Raw genomic sequence first — 18,072 nt, 5'->3', positions numbered from 1 at the left:
ATTGTGGATAGATGTAGAGGGTGTCCTATATCCAAATACTGCTTCTCTCTTTCAGACAACCATTTTTACATACTGCCCTGTCCAGCATGTCTACCAAGCAGTGATTCTCAAAACTTGCAGAGTTAAAGGAATCACCTGGGTAACTTAAAAAAATTTACATTCTCAGACTCCAGCCACAGAGAATCTGAATTAGTAGATAAAGGAGATATGATACGGCCACAAGACCTCTCTTTCTGGTCCCTTTCCTGTCCTTTACAGTTTGGTGACCACACCAACCTACCCATGATAGGCCACATATGGAGCAACACTTAAAACAGCAACAAAACATTGTGGATAGATGGGGAGAAGAAAGAGGCCACACCGAGGCCACAGCCACAGCTGGAGACTGATTTAGAGACTTCTTAAGAATTCCCAAATGCTGAGCAAGGGACAAACGCATAGACTATTCCATCTGCTGTTATATTCCACAAACTTTCAAGCCAGTTTCTGGCTTAAAACACTCTTACTTCCCCATATCTATCATGTGACTGTGCATGCGCCTGTTGCGGGGGAGCACCCTCTCTTCCTTTCTTTAGTTGATTATAGCCAGTTAAATAGAAAAATGAGAGAGAGATACAGATGAAGAGATATGGCACTTCTGGCAAGATTCAGGACAGAAAAGAAAGCAAACAAGAGAACACTCCTTGAGAAAAATATGTGAAGTAGTTCCTGGTTGGTGGAAAATAACAGTATTTTTTTTCTTACATCTTTTTTTTTTCTTACATCTTTTGAAGATAACGTAGTACACTTCTATTTCAGCTTCCGTAGTAACTGGCTTTATTTATAAAAAATTGATAGTATCATCATTGAAGATGATCAATCATTAAAAGTCTTTCTTGTAAAGGGAACTCCCTGTTGTTCATTCTAAATTAAGCCAAGAAAGTCCTGAATAAATATCATTGATGCAACAAGTATTTATTGATGAGGATGCTAGCCTCGTGGGTTTACAACCTGGAGGGGTTGTAAACTAGTTAAAAATAGTGACAGTGGCACACTACTAAGTGGCAAGTGCTCTGATGGGGAGTCACAGAAGAAGAAGGGGAGCACCAGAGCCACATGATTCACCCAATCTTGCAGAGTGAGGGAAGGCTTTAAGAGGTTAGGAGATCTCAAGTTGCGCTGTGAGGAGGGTAAAAGGAGTTAGCCAAAAATGGCCAAGGAATGGGTATAAGAAAGCCTGACCCATATCTAGAGAACTGAGAGTGATCCTCAATGCCTACACTAACTACAGCTGGCACTTGGTGGGGCTGCCCACCACTGCCCAAGTTAAGTGGTGGCCAGATCGCCAAGGATCTGTGCTAAATCCCATGAGCCCTTCCAGTGAATTTCCTAACATAGAGGACATCCTGAGGATCACCAGCACACCTGCTATGCCTGTTTACCTATAGATATTTATTGGATGAGGACAAAAAGTGAGCTATCAAATGGTAGAAATACTTGTTTCCTTATTTGTTTTTGTATAGTATCTTTTTTTTTTGTATAATGTCTTTTTTATTTTTTATTTTTTTTATTTTTTGTATAATGTCTTTTTTAAACCTAAACTTGTCTAGCCCAATTTGATCTCTCATCATTATTTCTCAAATTCTCAAACTTGGCTCTGAATTACTTTTGACTTTTACTCTCAAATGACAGAAATATGTTAGCTTTTAGGAGAGTCAAAGAAAGCTACTGGTTCTAAGGGCAATTTTTAATCAAGAGATCCAGAAAGGATTTGAAGCCCTTGGAGTATTTATAGTGTCCCAAGGTGACACTTTTTCCCCCCTTTTTCTTTTAACAGGTGAGGATTTACTTGACTGTGTAACTTCTGGTGTAGTAAAAGCCACCCATGGTATTATGGTGCTATACCATAATGCAGATAGCTTCTCTGGTCATGTTCAAGATACAGTAGTATTTATGGAATAATAGCCATGGACCAGATACTTTTATATATATATTTATTGGGAAATTCTACTCCAGTCTTTCTTGAAAATAATTTCTTTTTAAACAATTAAAAGAATTCCTAAAGGAACTTATGACCAGCCAGGAAATCTTTGGATTTCTTACTGGCTTTATCTTCATTTTGGGAAATTCCTTAAAGCTCTGTCCTTTCTTATGGAGTAACTGGCAGTGGTCTGTGACTCTGTTGAGCAGTCCCCCTTAGACAAGCTTTCTGTTTTTTTTTTTTTTTTTCATCATCTTTGTCTCCCTCTGGACTGAAGTAGGATTGTAAACATGGTGGGCGTAGGGCTCCCTCCTTTCTGTTTGACCTTGTACCCTTCATAGTAGTGTTTTCTGGGGCCCAGTAGATAAAGAACACTACTTCCCAAGCACAGCTGGGCTTGTTTTTGATCTTTATTTCTCATCTAATTGGAGAGGATTTACAGTTCATAAATGGGCTCTAATAGGGAGCGTCCCTGGAGTTAGTATACAGCAACACAGTGATTTCCCAGCAACCTGTGGTTTTACAAGGGTAGCTTCCTTCACAAGTCTATTTACGTTATGTCTGCTCCTGCTTTATTGCCTTTCTGTCCTTTAATTTTCTCCTTTCTCCTCTCTCACTCACCACATCATCAGACTTCTCCCCTCAGCTGGCCATAAATACTTAATACTTATTGCACTTACAGAATGAAGTTTAATATTTATTGTTCATGATTTCCTATGCAAATTAAATTAAACATTTTTATTGTATTTCTCTGTTTATAGTAACTTCATGGAAATGTTTCTTATTCATGGGGGCCTAGATTTTTTTTTCCCTCCTGTTATTTTTGAACAGGGGCATAGTTTTGTTTGTTTGAATTGGTTTTACCCTTTTGATCCAATAGCTTTAATGAATAGTGTATTTTCTATTGCTGGTGTACATCTACTTAGCATCAGTTGCCAACAAAAATTCAGTTCTAATCAAAGTATAGGTGATTTATATAGTCCTTTGTATTTAGAAGCCTGCCTAATGAGGTATGTGAGTATTGCAAGATTTGCTGGTGCATCCTCTACAGTGTGCCTTTTGATATTTTCTATTCTAGTTTTCCAGAGAGATGGTCATTCAGAGCCTACACATCTGTTCTGTATTTTGAACCTTGGATGAGAATATTCATTCAGGCCAAAAGAGTTAAAACAAAACACCTGTGCTATTGCCTCTACAGACCCAGGTAACTCACTTTCTTTCAATTAACTTCATAGAGTTTTTATTATAAAATCAATATTGCCCCTTCCCCAAATTGTCAAGGTGATTTGATAGTAAGAATTTTACAATTTGATAGTAAGATTTTATAATTTGATGGCAAGGTTTATACTCTTGTAAATAAAATTCAGACTGCCTCTGAAAGGTTTGCTGAAGAGTAATCATGTGTAACAAATATTTGGCCATAATAACAACACACTGCCGTGAACTCTCTGAAGTTAGAGAATCATTCCAAGTAGGAATTTATTGTTTTATGAATCCTAGGTTCTTTGTTTATGATAAGTTCCATTAAAAAAATCATAGTTCACTATGTGTTCTGTTTACCCAAGGTATTTGAACTATTAAATCATACATATATGTGTGTATATATTATGTGTAGAATGAACATATTTATAAACACAAATTTGGTTCACTTATATTTTACCATGAACTAGTTAACATACATAACCAGACATAGTTACAAATTTTTCTTGTGATGAGAACTTCTAAGATCTAATCACTAGCAACATTCAAATATGCAATATAGTATTGTTAACTATGCTGTATACTACATCCCCATGACTTAATTATTTTGTAACCGGAGGTTTGTACCAACATAAACTTTTTAGAAGCCAACATTTACATATTATAAAATTTACCTTGCCCAACTATATATGCAATCATAACAGTCTGTGTGTGTGTGTGTGTGTGTGTGTGTGTATTCTTCCTGGATGGTCTTCATTTACTCACCAAAACAGTTATCCAAAGATTATCCAAAGCATAAAAAAGGTAAGATTAGCTCTGGTTTTGAGGAGTTTAATATCTACTGGGAGAAACATTTAATGCCTATATGCTGTCTCTCTCTCTCTCTCTCTCTCTCTCTCTCTATATATATATATATATATATATATATATATATATATGTCTTTTTATATGCATTGTTTTGTTTTTTGTGGCGACTTTGTAGGTTGTGTTTAATAATCACCATCTCAGAGATCAGGAAATGTCACAACCAGACAAGAGCTCAGTATTCTGGCTTCAAATTCTTGACCAATTCATTCAATGCTCCTTCCCCTATACCACCTAACTTTCTAATAGACCTACATTTGTTATGTTGTCTTTTTTCCATGAAAAAGTAGTGGCTGTCCTAGGATCTTGCAATTACTCATACCAATATCAATATTAAAGTTACAGATCTCTTAATTGTATGCCCTGGTGAATAAGTCTAGTTATCATGTGTCACCATACAAAGTTATTACAGTATTTTTACTATATTCCCTATGGTATATATTACACTCTGATGACTTATTTTTTTTATAACTGGAAGCTTGTCCCTTTTAATTCCCATCACCTGTTTTGCGTGCCTCCAACCTCTCCTTCCTCTGGTAACCAATATTTTGTTTCTTTTATCAGTATCAGTCTGTTTCTGTTTTGTCTTGTTTGTTGATTTGTTTTTTATATTTCACATATAAATGAAATTATATTGTCTTTCTATGACTTATTTCACTTAGCATAATATTCTAGTTTCAACCATGTCAATGGCAAATGGCAATATTTCATTTTTTTATGGCTGAGTGACATTCTGTGTGTGTGTGTGTGTGTGTGTGTGTAGGTAGGTAGGTATATGTTTACATTTTTTTTAATCCATTCATTTGTTGATGGACACAGGTTGCTTCCATATCTTGGCTGTTGTAAATAATGCTCCAATGAACACAGGGGTGCATCTATCTCTTTGAAATGATATTTTTGTTTTCTTTGGATAAATACCCAGAAGTGAAATTGCTGGGTTATATGGTAATTCTTTCTGAAATTTTTTGAGAAACATGTTTTTGAGAAATTTGGCTGTACTATTTTACAGTCCTACCAACAGTGTACAAGGGTTTCTTTTTCTCTGCATCTTTGCCAACACTTGTTATTTTTTGTCTTTTTGATGATAGCCAGTTTGACAGATGTGAGGTGATATCTCAGTGTGATTTTTATTTTCATTTCACTGCTGAGTAGTGATATTGAACATCTTATCATGTGTTTCTTGGCCATCGTATGTCTTCTTTAGAAAATTGTCTATTGAAGTCCACCTGTTTTTTAATCAGGTTGTTTGTATTTTTTTTCTTTTGGATACTATGTTGTGTAAGTTCTTTATGTATTTTGGACATTAACTTATTATTGATTGTTTGATTTGTAAATATCTTTTCCCATTCAGTAAGTTGCCTTTTCATTTTATTCATGGTTTCCTCAGCTGGGCAAAAACTTTTTAGTTTTTTGTAAACCCATTTGTTCATTTTTGTCTTTGTTTCCCTTGCTTGATAAGACTGTTCTAAAATAATATTGCTAAAAAATAATAATATTGCTAATACCAATGCCAAAGAGTTTACAGTTCTATGTTTTCTTCTAGGAGTTTTATGATTTCAGGTCTTCAAGTCATACTTTAAATCCATTTTGAATTTTTTTGTATATGTTATAAGATGGTGATCCAGTTTGTCCTTTAACATGTAGCTGTCCAGTTTTCCTAACACCATGTATTGAAGACATTGTATTTTCCCCATTGTATGTTCTTGCCTCCTTTATCATAGATGAATTGACCATATATGTGTGAGTTTATTTCTGGGCTCTCCATACCTTTCCATTGATCTGTATATCTGTTTTCATACCAGGACCATACTATTCTGATTACTATAGCTTTGTAGTATATTTGAAATCTGAAAGCATGATACCTCCAGCTTTATTTCTTTCCCCTCAAGATTGCTTTGGCTATTTGGCATCCTTTTGTGGTTCCATACAAATTCTAGGGCTCTTTGTTCTAGTTTTGTGAAAAATATCACTGGTATTTTGATGAGGATTGCATTGAATGTATAAATTGCTTTGGGTAGTATGAACATTTTAATGATGTTAATTCTTCTAATCTATGACATTGAGACATCTTTTCATTCATTTTTGTCTTCCCCAGTTTCTTTCATCAGTGTCTTAAAGTCTTTAGAGATCTTTCACCTCCTTGGTTAAATTTATTCGTGGGTATTTTATTTTTTAATGCAATTATAAATGGATTGTTTCCTTAATTCCTCTTTCTGATGGCTCATCATCAGTGTATAGAAATGCAGCCAATTTATTTTAGAGGGTTATATTAGTTTCAGGTGTATAATATAGCAATTCAGCACTTCCATATATCACCCAGTGGCATACTCCTTAATCCTCATCATGTATTTAACTTAACTCCCCATCCCTCTTGCCTTATGGTAATCAGTTCTCTGTAATTAAAAGTCTATTTCTTGGCTTCTCTCTCTCTCTCTCTCTCTCTCTCTCTTTTTCCCTTTGAAGCACAGCCAATTTCTGTATGTTAGTTTTGTATCTTGAGGCTTTACCAAATTTATTTATTAGTTTTTTTGTGATCTCCTTAAGTTTTTTCATATGTAATATCATGTTATTTGTAAATAATGAAAGTTTTACTTCTTTCTTTCTAATTTTGATGCCTTTTATTTCTCTTCCTTGCCTAACTGCTGTGGTTAGGACTTCTAGTACTATGTTAAATAAAAGTGGTGGTGAGAGTGAGCATCTTTGTCTTGTTCCTGGTCATATAGGTAAAGCTGTCACCTTTTCACCATTGACTGTGATGTTACCTGTGGGTTATTTTTATATTGAGATATGTTTCTTCTACACCCATTTTTTCATAAATGAATTTTGTTTTATATTGAGATATGTTTCTTCTACACCCATTTTTTCATAAATGAATTTTGTTAGATTCTTTTTTCTGTATCGATTGAGATAATCATATAATTTTTATCCTCTCTTTTGTGGACATTGAACCATCCTTGCATCCCTGGAATAAATCCCACTTGATCATGGTGTATGATCCTTTTAATGTATTTTCAAATTTGGCTTGCTGATATTTTGTTGAGAACTTTTGCATCTATGTTCAATAGGGATATATTGGCCTGCAATTTTCTTTTTTGGTGGTGTCTTTGTCTGGTTTTGTTATCAGAATAATGCTAGCCTCACAAAATGAGTTTGGAAACATTCCTCCCTTTTAAATTTTTTGGAATAATGTGAGAAAAAAATTGCCATTTTAGTTATCGTCTTGCTATGAATCTCTTTGGGTTCATCCTGTCTAGGACTCTGCACTTTCTTCCCCAGGTTAGGGAAATTTTCAGTCATTATTTCTTCAAATAGTTTTTTGCTCCTTTCTCTTTTCCTTCGGGGACTCCTGTAATGTGTATCTTAGTACACTTGATATTTTCTAGAGATTTTTAAATTTACCCTCATTTTTAAAAATTATTTTTTCTTTTTGTTCTGATTGAGTGATTTCCACTATTTTATCTTTCAGTTTGTTGATCCATTCTTCTATATCATCTGTCTGCTGTTGGTTTTCCTTTAGTGTATTTTTTCATTGCATTTATTATATTCTTCAGCTCAGATTGATTCTTATATTTTCTAACTCTTTGTTGAAATTCCCACTGTGTTTCTCCAGTCTTCTGAGTCCAATCAACATCTTTATAATCATTACTTTGAACTCTTTGTTTGTTTGTTTGTTTGTTTTTACTTTGAACTCTTGGCTAGGAAAATTACTTATCTCTGTTTCATTAGAGTTTTTATCCTGGAATTTAATCTTGTTTTTTTTTTTTTTTATTTGGAAAAGATTACATGGAACAGCTACCTGTCCATGTTTTGAAGTAATGGCCTTGTATAAGTGTGTCCTTTGAGTAGACTCTGTGTGCTTTGTCGGTGGCTTTGAAAGGCCAGCCGGACAGGGTGTGGGCTGGGGTGTGCCATACCAGGGCTGCCTTGGAAGGATAATTGGATCAGGCAAGGCCGTGCAGGTCCCAGAGCATGTTGGGGCTGCTTTGAGAATATGGCTGAAGCTGGTGTGGGCCAGGGGCCTGAGGCACACACTGTGGTAGGCTGGCTAGTATACCTGGACCCTGCTCTCATTTGTGCTATTAAGGTGGAGAGGGAATGTAAAAAATGGTGCTCATCCAGATATCTTTGACCCTGGAGAGAGTTCCAGCAGTTCCCCACCCATTTGGTAGGTGCTCTAGGGTTTATAAATGGATTTCCTTCACTTACAGTCTTGTTGCCCTTTAAACTATTCTTTTTTTCACTGTGCCCCAGGATGGGTGAGTCTATACATGGGCCCCTCAATGATATCCCTCCCGGCTGCATGTTGCCACATCAAGGGTGGGATTTCTGTTGATATTGTCTCTTTTTCCTACCCTTCTCTATGGTCCCCCTATTGTTTGTTGTGCAGATCCTGTTTCAGTCAGCCTTAGTTCTTCTTCAAGAAGAATTTCTGTATGTGTAGGTATAGATTCAGCATATCCACGGGAGAAGGTGATCAGGGTCTTCCTCTGCTGCCATCTTGGACTGATTCTCTGCTTTACTTTTGATTTCTGATTATACTGTAGATAATAGTTGAAAAGAAGTATATCATGCCTGAGGCTTTCTTAAGAAATCTTCTGTTTGTTTTCCAGTTCATATCAAAGTGATACTTCCTTTCCATCAGTCTCATTCTTCTGTGAAATATTAAGGGTCTCCTGGATCAATCAATTTTAAAATTCAATTATTTCTTTCTTAGTGAGTTTGGGTAAAAAATGGTTTAAGCCAAAGGAAAATGTGGATTTGTCTCTATTTTCTCAGGGAATTATCTAGTAAGTTGGATTTCATCTACCTAAATTACTGGTATCAAGAGATAGCTGTTTTCATTCTAGTATATTTTTTGTTCACCTTTCTTTTTTTTTCTTTTAAAAAGATTTTATTTGTTTATTTATGAGAAACACACAGAGGCAGAGATGTAGGCAGAGGGAGAAGGAGGCTCCCTGCAGGGAGCCTGATGTGAGACTTGATCCCAGGACCCCAGGATAACCCCCTGAGCCTAAGGCAGATACTCAACCACTGAGCCACCCAAGCATCCCTTTTGTTCACCTTTCAAAGTGATATTCTTAGGGATATGTTACTAGGAAGTAGATATTGTATAAATGCTTATTTTTTTTCCCTAAATGATATTTAGGGAGGCTTGCACCTTTGTCAAGTTTCCTTTGGGGTTCCAATAAACTGTTACATCTGGTATTTGGTATTTACTGTATGGACAGATTTAATCCTTCCTGGCTTTGTTCTTTAGGCTTACCTCTCTCCCTGGCATATTTATTTGCATATAATTTCCTTCACAGTTTCTCCGGAGGCAGAATTTTTGTGTAAGAAATTATACAGTACCTCCATGTTATCTCATCCCTAGTGGGTTAACCATTTTCCCTTTCCTTTCCCTCCCTTCCTTCCTACCTCCCTGTCTCCCCCCTCTCTTATTTCTCTCTTTCTTTTCTCTTCTCTTCTCTTCTCTTCTCTTCTCTTCTCTTCTCTTCTCTTCTCTTCTCTTCTCTTCTCTTCTCTTCTCTTCTCTTCTCTTCTCTTTCTTTTCTTTTCTTTTCTTTTCTTTTCTTTTCTTTTCTTTTCTTCCTGAAAGGCGTTATAGCTGTCATCACTGCATCAGAACAAATTAGGAGCTAGTAATGAGCCTATTAGATCAAAGTAGGGATATGTAAAAGGTATTAAAAAGTGACTAATTACTTTGTCCACTTGATCACCTAGGCTCTAGTAAACATCTAGAAATGAATCCTGAAATATTATTTATAAGAACACATGACTATACATTGTGGTTAGTCATGTTCTGTATTTCTGTAGCAAACAGAAGAAAGAATACCGGGTTTTATTCTTGTGGGTAAAATTACAGTTCCTTTAGCTACTTTCATCCCAAGGTCTCTAACAAGTTCAGAAGAAGACGAGATAGGAATTTTCGTGTCATATCACTGGTTTCCTTCCTTGATCATATTCTGTTCAGTATTTTTTATCAGTAACTTGGGTAAAAAACAAACATGTTTGAATTCATATTTGACCCTGAACTAGGAGGAATATCTTCCATTAAGTGTAACAGAAAAAAGAAATGAAAGAGTTTAAGTCCAAAAGATAAATGTAGTATAATATACAGACCTGAGTTTAGATTTTAAAAAATCTATCATATAAGCATAGACTTAAAAGTGATTTGTGAAAAAATAAAAAGTATAGATGTCTTAATTGACTATAAGCTTAGGATTAGCTGACAGTGTGACCAATTTGCTAAAAATGTTTATGGAACTCAGTGAGCAGAACAAGATGGTGAGAGTACTGATAAACCATGTCCTGCTTATACCATGTCTGGAGGGCCACATTCAGATGGGGATACTTTGGGAGGTTATGTGAATTTACTAGCTCATAGGAAGTGAACTATCTGGCAGGGAGTCATTGTTGTAATTGAGCATCATTTTATGGAGGAGAGAAGGGCCTGAATGAAAATGTGTTAGCATTATCATGTGATAGCTGGAACTCCAGAGGGCAGAACTTGAATGGCTGGATAGGAGTTGAAGACAAAGCAAGCTCAGCAGGATGTTTTTGCAAGGAAGAGACACAGATTACCGTTTTCTATTATTGTTTAGTATAAGGATATTCAGAGAAGTCAAGTTAACACAAGTCAAGTAAACAACTGCCTCACTGCCACCTTTCCATGAGTATTTCCACAAGGAATGTTCCATGGGGGGCATTCTGGAGAAATGAAACAGCAGCCCAGTGTTGCTCTGGATACAGCTGGGCTCTACTTAGCTGTCTCTGCTGGATGTACCTAGCACTTGTTCCTCTAAGAGTAGATTTTCCACGATCAAATTCAAAACTTCTCAATTGGACAGAGTTTGGAGATGAGACACACCAGAGGGGTTTGATTGCTCATGTAGCTTCCTGTGGTTGAACAGTCTCTGGTTCAGCTAGGAGATTTAATATCCAGAATACGAATCTAGTGTGTCTAGGACAGCAAATTTAGTTTCTTCTGACACACATGGCATGAGATATAGCAACTCAGAGAGAGCCATAAGTGTGGCATGAGATTAATGAAGTTCATACTCTTTAACAGTGGAAGGAAATCCCACCCAAGGTGAGGACACATTTGCTCCTGGAAGAGTCTAGATTATAGAAGAAATTATTACTTTTGGATGAATTTTAGCTAGGTGATTCCTTAAAGGCTTTGTAAGTCGTAAGTCTGTATTTCTTGAAGTCTTAAATATTGTTTATTTGTATTAACACAGACAAGTTGATATATGGCCAAGTTACTTGATTTTAGGAATCAGCACTGATTTTCTTTGGCTTTGCATTCTTTAGCTTTAGTAGAGAGCTAGCTCTCAGATTTATGCAGGCATTATATCTCTGCATATTAGGTCTAAAGACAGATGTAAAATGGTCACTTCTGAAAACTCTTTAAGGTAGACAAAACTAAAATGTCTGAAGATCTTTGTTCTTCATTAAAACTGTTTGTCATAGACCCATAACACTGAGAGGAGCCCACACGACATGGAATTGGAGTCATCTTGCTTTTCATAGGAGCAGCATGGTTCTTCGTAAGTTATTCAGGGACACTAAGTTTATGGTTTCCTGTTGACTACTCTGTAGTACTATGCTTGTTGGGCAGTCTTTCAGTTTTGGGGGTGTGCTTCCTACTCCCTCAGATCCCACCCACCTAAGTAGACTAATAATACTTTAAAAGTATTTATTTTATAAACTGTGCATCTTATGTGTCCCTTCATGAATTTGTATGATCTTAATTATATAATAATCTATTGGTATACGATAGCAGATGCAAATAAAATATGGATAAGCCCAACCTGGATCTGAGTTTTGTTATTTACTATTTATTTACTATTTACTATTGTTATTTACTATTTACTATTGTGGACCTTTGACACTTCCTCTCTACTGTGCATTGGGAATTCCTCTGCCCCTTAGGGTTGTTGTGAGGATGGAAATAAAAATAGGTTTTGTTTTAAACATGAAAATACTCAGCACAGTTCTCAACAGATTCGCAAATAAACATCAGTTGTTACTGTACAAATGAATAATGACAAGTGAATGGAATGACTGCTCTGCGTGAGGCAGTGTCATAGGCATTTGGGACTCAGCACGAGCAACAGCAGAAAATTTCCTGACTTCATAAGGCTTACATTCTAGTGGAGAAAAAAACAATAAGCAAACAGTAAATAAAATAGTAGGTAATTCTAAGTGCTATGAAAAGACACAAAGCAGGACAGGAAATAAAAACCTAGGGATAGGAGTTGAGTAACTGTCCGAGATAGGAAATCAAAGAAAGAGGTTAGTTCTAAGCAAGTAACCTTTGAGCAGAGAGCTAAATAAACTGAGGGAGTGGGAGTGAATGTGTTATCTACCCTTGCATAACAAATCACTCCCAAATTTAGTGGCTTATTAATAAAAGTAACCATTAGTTATTTATCAGTTTCTATAGGTCAGTTATTGGACAGTGGTTCTATCGGGTGCTTTTATCTTAGGATTCCTCTTGAAGCTGCTGAGAGATTTTGACTAGGAAGGCTGGTTAGTTCCTCTTTGCAGGGACCGCTGCATAGGGCTTCCTGAGTGTTTTCCTGGCACAGGAACAGGCTTCTCCCAGAGTGAGCAATTCAAGGGAACAAAGGAGAAACTGCCATCTTTTGGAACCTAGCTTCAAAAGTCGCATACCACTGCTTCTGCCATGTTCTTTTGGTCACATAGGCCAGCCTGGATTCAGTGTGGGAGGGCACTACACAAAGGCATGAATACTAGGGGTAGTAGCTGTTAGAGGATGTCTTGGGGGGGGGGGTGGATACCACAGGGAGTCATGCAAGAATTTTATGGAAGCTTTCTCCAGGAATAGAGGAGAGCAGCTGTAAAGGTAGGGTAAAAAGGCAAGTATAGCTAGAGCCACAGTGATGGGGAAGAGATGAGGTAGATGAGCAGCATGGCAAGAAGTGGTTGTATTGAGAACGTAGAGCTTTGAGAAACGCAGCATTACTTATGTTTTTAAAAGATTATTCTGGGGATCCCTGGGTGGCGCAGCAGTTTGGCGCCTGCCTTTGGCCCAGGGCGCGATCCTGGAGACCCGGGATCGAATCCCACGTCGGGCTCCCGGTGCATGGAGCCTGCTTCTCCCTCTGCCTGTGTCTCAGCCTCTCTCCTCTCTCTGTGTGACTATCATAAATAAATAAAAATTAAAAAAAAATTATAAAAAAAAATAATAAAAAAATAAAATAAAATAAAAGATTATTCTGGCTGCTGAGTGGAGAGTCAATTGTATAGGATAAGAAAAGAGGAAGGAAGATGACGTAGGATACCATTACTGTATTCCATGTAAGAAATTATTGTGGTCTGAGTGGTAGTGGTAGTGGTAGAGTCATGACTAGTGTTTGGATTATAGGATGCTGTAGAGACACAGCCAGCAAGACTTGCTGATGGATTGGATGTGGAGTGGAGAGGAAATGAGGAGTCATGAGTGCCTTCTAAGTTTTTTGCCTGAAAAAACTATTAGGAATGATAGGGAAGATGCAGGGTAGAGGTGAGGAGTGGTGGTGAATGGAATCCTTTCTCCTTGTTCTGGATGTAATACATTTGAGTGGTCCCTGTAACTTCCTGGTCGAGCTATCAACATTATACTGGGCAGAAAATTTTTGATCATGCCTCATTACATGTTTTGATGTATAATTAAGTACTATAACTATTTTATGGTGTCACTAGACCAAGTATACTCACATAATTTAAAAAACAATAATTATGATCTTGAATACTGCAACATAGTTATAGTTCATAACTGTGGGCTAATTTTTTCTTCATAATAAAGGTTCAGAATCGTAGTTTTCTTTACTTGTGTCTGTTTTACCAACTCAAAAATTTTAACTACTATATTTTGTATTAGCCAAAATGTTTTTCACAAATTTTGTACTTGTGAATACTAAATGCCAATAAATTTTTAATTTTTACAGATTGTTATGATTGAAATAGTCACTCAGAATGCTCTATTATGCTATACTCTATACTTCTGCAACATAAAACCTTAAAATTACTGTTTTTTCATATTTTTATTTCTCTTGAGGGGGAATAGTTTTATTTTGCTTTTAAAAGTACAAAATTAATAAAAATTCAAATAGTACAGAGTTAGATCTTGGAAAAAAATCAGATAACTAAAATTCTCCCTTACCACTAGTCATTCACTCTGTCCTCTAACAATTCATAATCTCCCAAATGGGAACCTCTGCTAGAAATTTTATAAATACTCTTCCAGATTGTCTTACACACATTTACACACATGCATGGATGCACGCACACAACTTTTATACTTAGAATTCTTTTTTAAAACAAAATTCATATGCAGCTTGGTCTTTTCACTTACAAATTTTCTTGGAGACCTCTCTCTTTTTAAAATATATTATGTAGTACTCTATGGTTTATTTAACTTTATTGTATATATTTAAGATTTTTAGAGTTTTTATTGTTACAGTGCTGAACTGGACATACTTGGGCATCACTGGACAGATGTGCCTTTATGCTAATTTGCCATTCTTTCTATGGAACAGACTACAGAAGTAATTTGAGCTAGAATATAGTCACACCATTAATTTACCTTCTAAGAAGTAGACCCAATTTATTCTTACACCAAAGGCCCTTTTCTGCTTCCAAATCTACATTTACTATTAATAATGTTTTATTTTTTCATTTTTGCCATTCTAAGGAGTAAAACATATATATTGTTTTAGTTTTCATTTCCCTCAGTGTTTTCATTGACCTTATGTTTTCTTCAGCTCCTTGGAAAGACAGTATTCAGTAGATTGCTTTATGTAGAAAGTGAACATCAGGTATTTGAATGTAGCTTCACTGATGGAAAGAAACAGGGAAGTAGAAGGTGAAATGTTTGAGGGAGAGTGAAGGCCTAAAATGTGTCAGAATGTGGCATTTTCAAGAGAAGGCAGAAACAGTGTGGGAGCAGAGGTGTCAAGTCAAAGTGAAGTTTGGGCAATGGATTTGGAAAGAATTCTAGCCATTGAGGAACTGGAGGTGCAGTTCTAGGGGGGAACATCATTCCCCTGCCCTTAGCTGCAAGGAAGGAGGAATAGACAGCTGGATGGATTCTCTTCCTTGTCTTCCAGGGCCTGCATTGCTCTGGCTTTGTTTTTTAAGATTTTATTTATTTATTTGAGAGAGAGAGTGCAGATAAGCAGGGGGGAGAGGCAGAGGGAGTGGGATAAGCAGTCTCCCCACTGAGCAGAGAGCCCAACATATGGGGCTTGATCCCAGTACCCCTGGGATCATGACCTGAGCCAAAGGCAGATGCTTAACTGACCCAGCCACCCATGAGCACCCAGAGCATGTTGCTCTGACCTTTTTTTCTTTTTAAATATTTTATTTATTTATTCATGAGAGACACAGAAAGAGAGAGAGAGGCAGAGACACAGGCAGAGGGAGAAGCAGGCTTCACGCAGGGAGCCCGATGCAGGACTCGATCCCGGGTCTCCAGGATCACGCCCTGGGCCAAAGGCAGGCGCTAAACCGCTGAGCCACTCAGGGATCCCCTGCTCTGACTTTTAAGGGCATTTTTATTCTGCAAGAGTCCACCAGTAGGAAAAATGAGAAGTGTCCACTGAAGTAGATTCCTAATTATGGATGAGGATTGACTGAAAATTCTTTCCATATGAGAATGGGTAGATTCATTATACTGGTTTTCCACAAGTACATATATTTCTTTTTTAACTTTTTATAATTGTTTTAAACAATTGTAAATTTTTAAAATAGATTTTACTTATTTATTCATGAGAGACACATAGAGAGGCAGAGACATAGAGAGAGAAGCAGGCTCCTTGAGGGGGGAGCCTGATGTAGGACTCAATCCCAGGACCCCGGGATCACACCCTGAGCCAAAGGCAGATGCTCAACCACTGAGCCACCCAGGCATCCCAACAACTGTAAAATTTAAATTGTGAAACTATGCAGATCATCTGAGATGTTCCAGGTCACCTGGAGCCTGGTTGTCTCAGTGACACAGACTATGAAGAGAGTATATGTGGTTTTGGTCTTTGTTGTTTAAAATTAAACATTAATGTGCAGTTGGCACCTCTTGTGCCACTTTTACTTTTTGGGATTGTAAACACAGAGTATATTAAATGCTTGAATAGTTTAATTCATAGCATTTTTAAAGGATCACTTCATTGTTCAAAGTTTCTCCTCAGTTCTGCTTTAAAACATATTTTAAAATGAATGATTCAAACCAGATTAGGTGATTAGTATGTGATTTAAAGAACAATGGTAATTCCAGTAGATAGAGACCAATATTTTTTTTACTTTAAAGGTTAGGTTCCGCTGTTTTCTAAATGTTATAGAGACTGATTTGGAATATACCTTGGTTATGACTTAAGTAACTAATGTTCATTGTAAAAGAGAATCAAGGGAAAAAATTGAGGATTACTTACCTTAGATTTTATGGGTGTTCCTTACTTGTGGTTAACTATATAATCCCACTGGAAAATGAACATTAAAGTTAGTCATAAGGAGAGAAAGTTATTATAACTTGATCTATTCATTAAACCGTCGAAGTAGATGAATATAGGATGACATTTAGCTATTTTTTTGAACATTAAGCCTATTCATGTAAGTAACTGGAAAAACTTCAACAAATTTTTCAGCGTCTTAAAAGGAATTTATCTTGCTACTTATTTCTTTTCCTTTTTTTTTTTTTTAAGATTTCATTTATTTGAGAGAAAGAGAGCACGAGTGGGAAGAGGGGCAGGGAGAAGCAGGCTCCCCACTAAGTAGGGAGCCTGATGTGGGGCTTGATCCCAGGACCCTGAGATCATGACTTGAGCCAAAGGCAGACGCTTAACCGACTGAGCCACACAGGCACCCCTAGCTACTCATTTCTTCATTCTTAACATATTTCCCCTCTAAAGCACACATTGAGGGAGCAAGTACTTAATGTGATATTAATAGATAGTATTAGATAATAGGTGTATTGACAACTTTAATTCTCGTAACAACCATGTGAGATAGATACCACTGTTACTCTCCCCATTTGCAGATAAGGAAGTAGAGTCACAAGAAATGAAATAATGGGGCAGCCTCTGTGGCTCAGCGGTTTAGCACCGCCTTTGGCCCAAGGTGTGATCCTGGAGACCGGGGATCCAGTCCCACATCGGGCTCCCTGCATGGAACCTGCTTCTCCCTCTACCTGTGTCTCTGCCTCTCTCTCAATCTCTCTCTCTCTCTCTCTGTGTCTGTCATGAATAAATAAATAAAATCTTAAAAAAATAAGAAATGAAATAATGTGCCTAGTCTTACACTACTCCTAAAGGACACGAAGGCCTTTAATTCAGACAGGATTGGGATCCAGGCAGTCCACCATTTTTTTTTTTCATGTCTGTTGAGATAATGCAAGAGTCTTAAAACTATAAACAGACTTGAGCTAATAGGTATTTAAGTTATATGTGACCTGTTGTACAGTGATAAATTTGTATTACTGTATGCATTATTTAAAAATCAGACCATATAAATACAATTCTAGATCAAGCCATTGCTTATAAGTATAGATTCCAGGGACTGGCAAACCTTTTCATGATAAAGGGCTGATAGTAAATATCTGGTCACATCCATCTCTTTTTGCATATGCTTATTTTTTCCTTTATATATATATATAATATATAATAATCCTTAAAAAGAATAATAATCCTGAAAACTCATTCGTAGGTCTCAGGCTATACCAAAAACAAGCTGCTGGCTCATTTTGGCCTATGAGCCATAATTTGCTTATCCTAGCTTGGACTCAAAGGCATATATATTTATTTATTTATTTTTAAATTATTTTTTATTTTTAAAATTTGTTTATTTATTTTAGAGAGCACAACAGAGGGAGGGACGATGGGAGAGGGAAAGAGAGACCCTCAAGCTGACTCCTCGCTGAGCACAGAGCCTGATGCTGGGGCTTAATCCTAGGACCCTGAGATCATGACCTGAGCTGAAATCAAGAGTAGGATGCTTAAACAACTGAGCCACCCAGGCATGCCAAGAGCATATAGATTTAGACTCTCCCT

The 18,072-nt window shown here is 36.8% G+C and overlaps 1 protein-coding gene across 3 annotated transcripts in view; it reads left to right on the top strand.

Annotated features, from left to right (window-relative positions):
* Nucleotides 1-18,072, top strand: part of MORC1 (MORC family CW-type zinc finger 1) — a 182,225-nt gene that overhangs the window by 36,628 nt on the left and 127,525 nt on the right. For all 3 annotated transcript variants that reach the window (XR_005383256.1, XR_005383257.1, XM_038582752.1), the window contains exon 9: nucleotides 3,039-3,164. Coding sequence is in view for 1 of the 3 variants with exons in the window: in XM_038582752.1 (XP_038438680.1) it covers nucleotides 3,039-3,164 (126 nt within the window). In the remaining 2 variants the exon portion in view is untranslated. The remainder of the gene's footprint in view (nucleotides 1-3,038; nucleotides 3,165-18,072) is intronic.

The sequence above is a fragment of the Canis lupus genome, chromosome 33, assembly GCF_011100685.1.
Source record: "Canis lupus familiaris isolate Mischka breed German Shepherd chromosome 33, alternate assembly UU_Cfam_GSD_1.0, whole genome shotgun sequence".
In the NCBI taxonomy this organism is placed as follows: Eukaryota; Metazoa; Chordata; class Mammalia; order Carnivora; family Canidae; genus Canis; species Canis lupus.
Note: the sequence above shows the minus strand (reverse complement) of the source record. Positions and strands in the feature narration are given on the sequence as shown.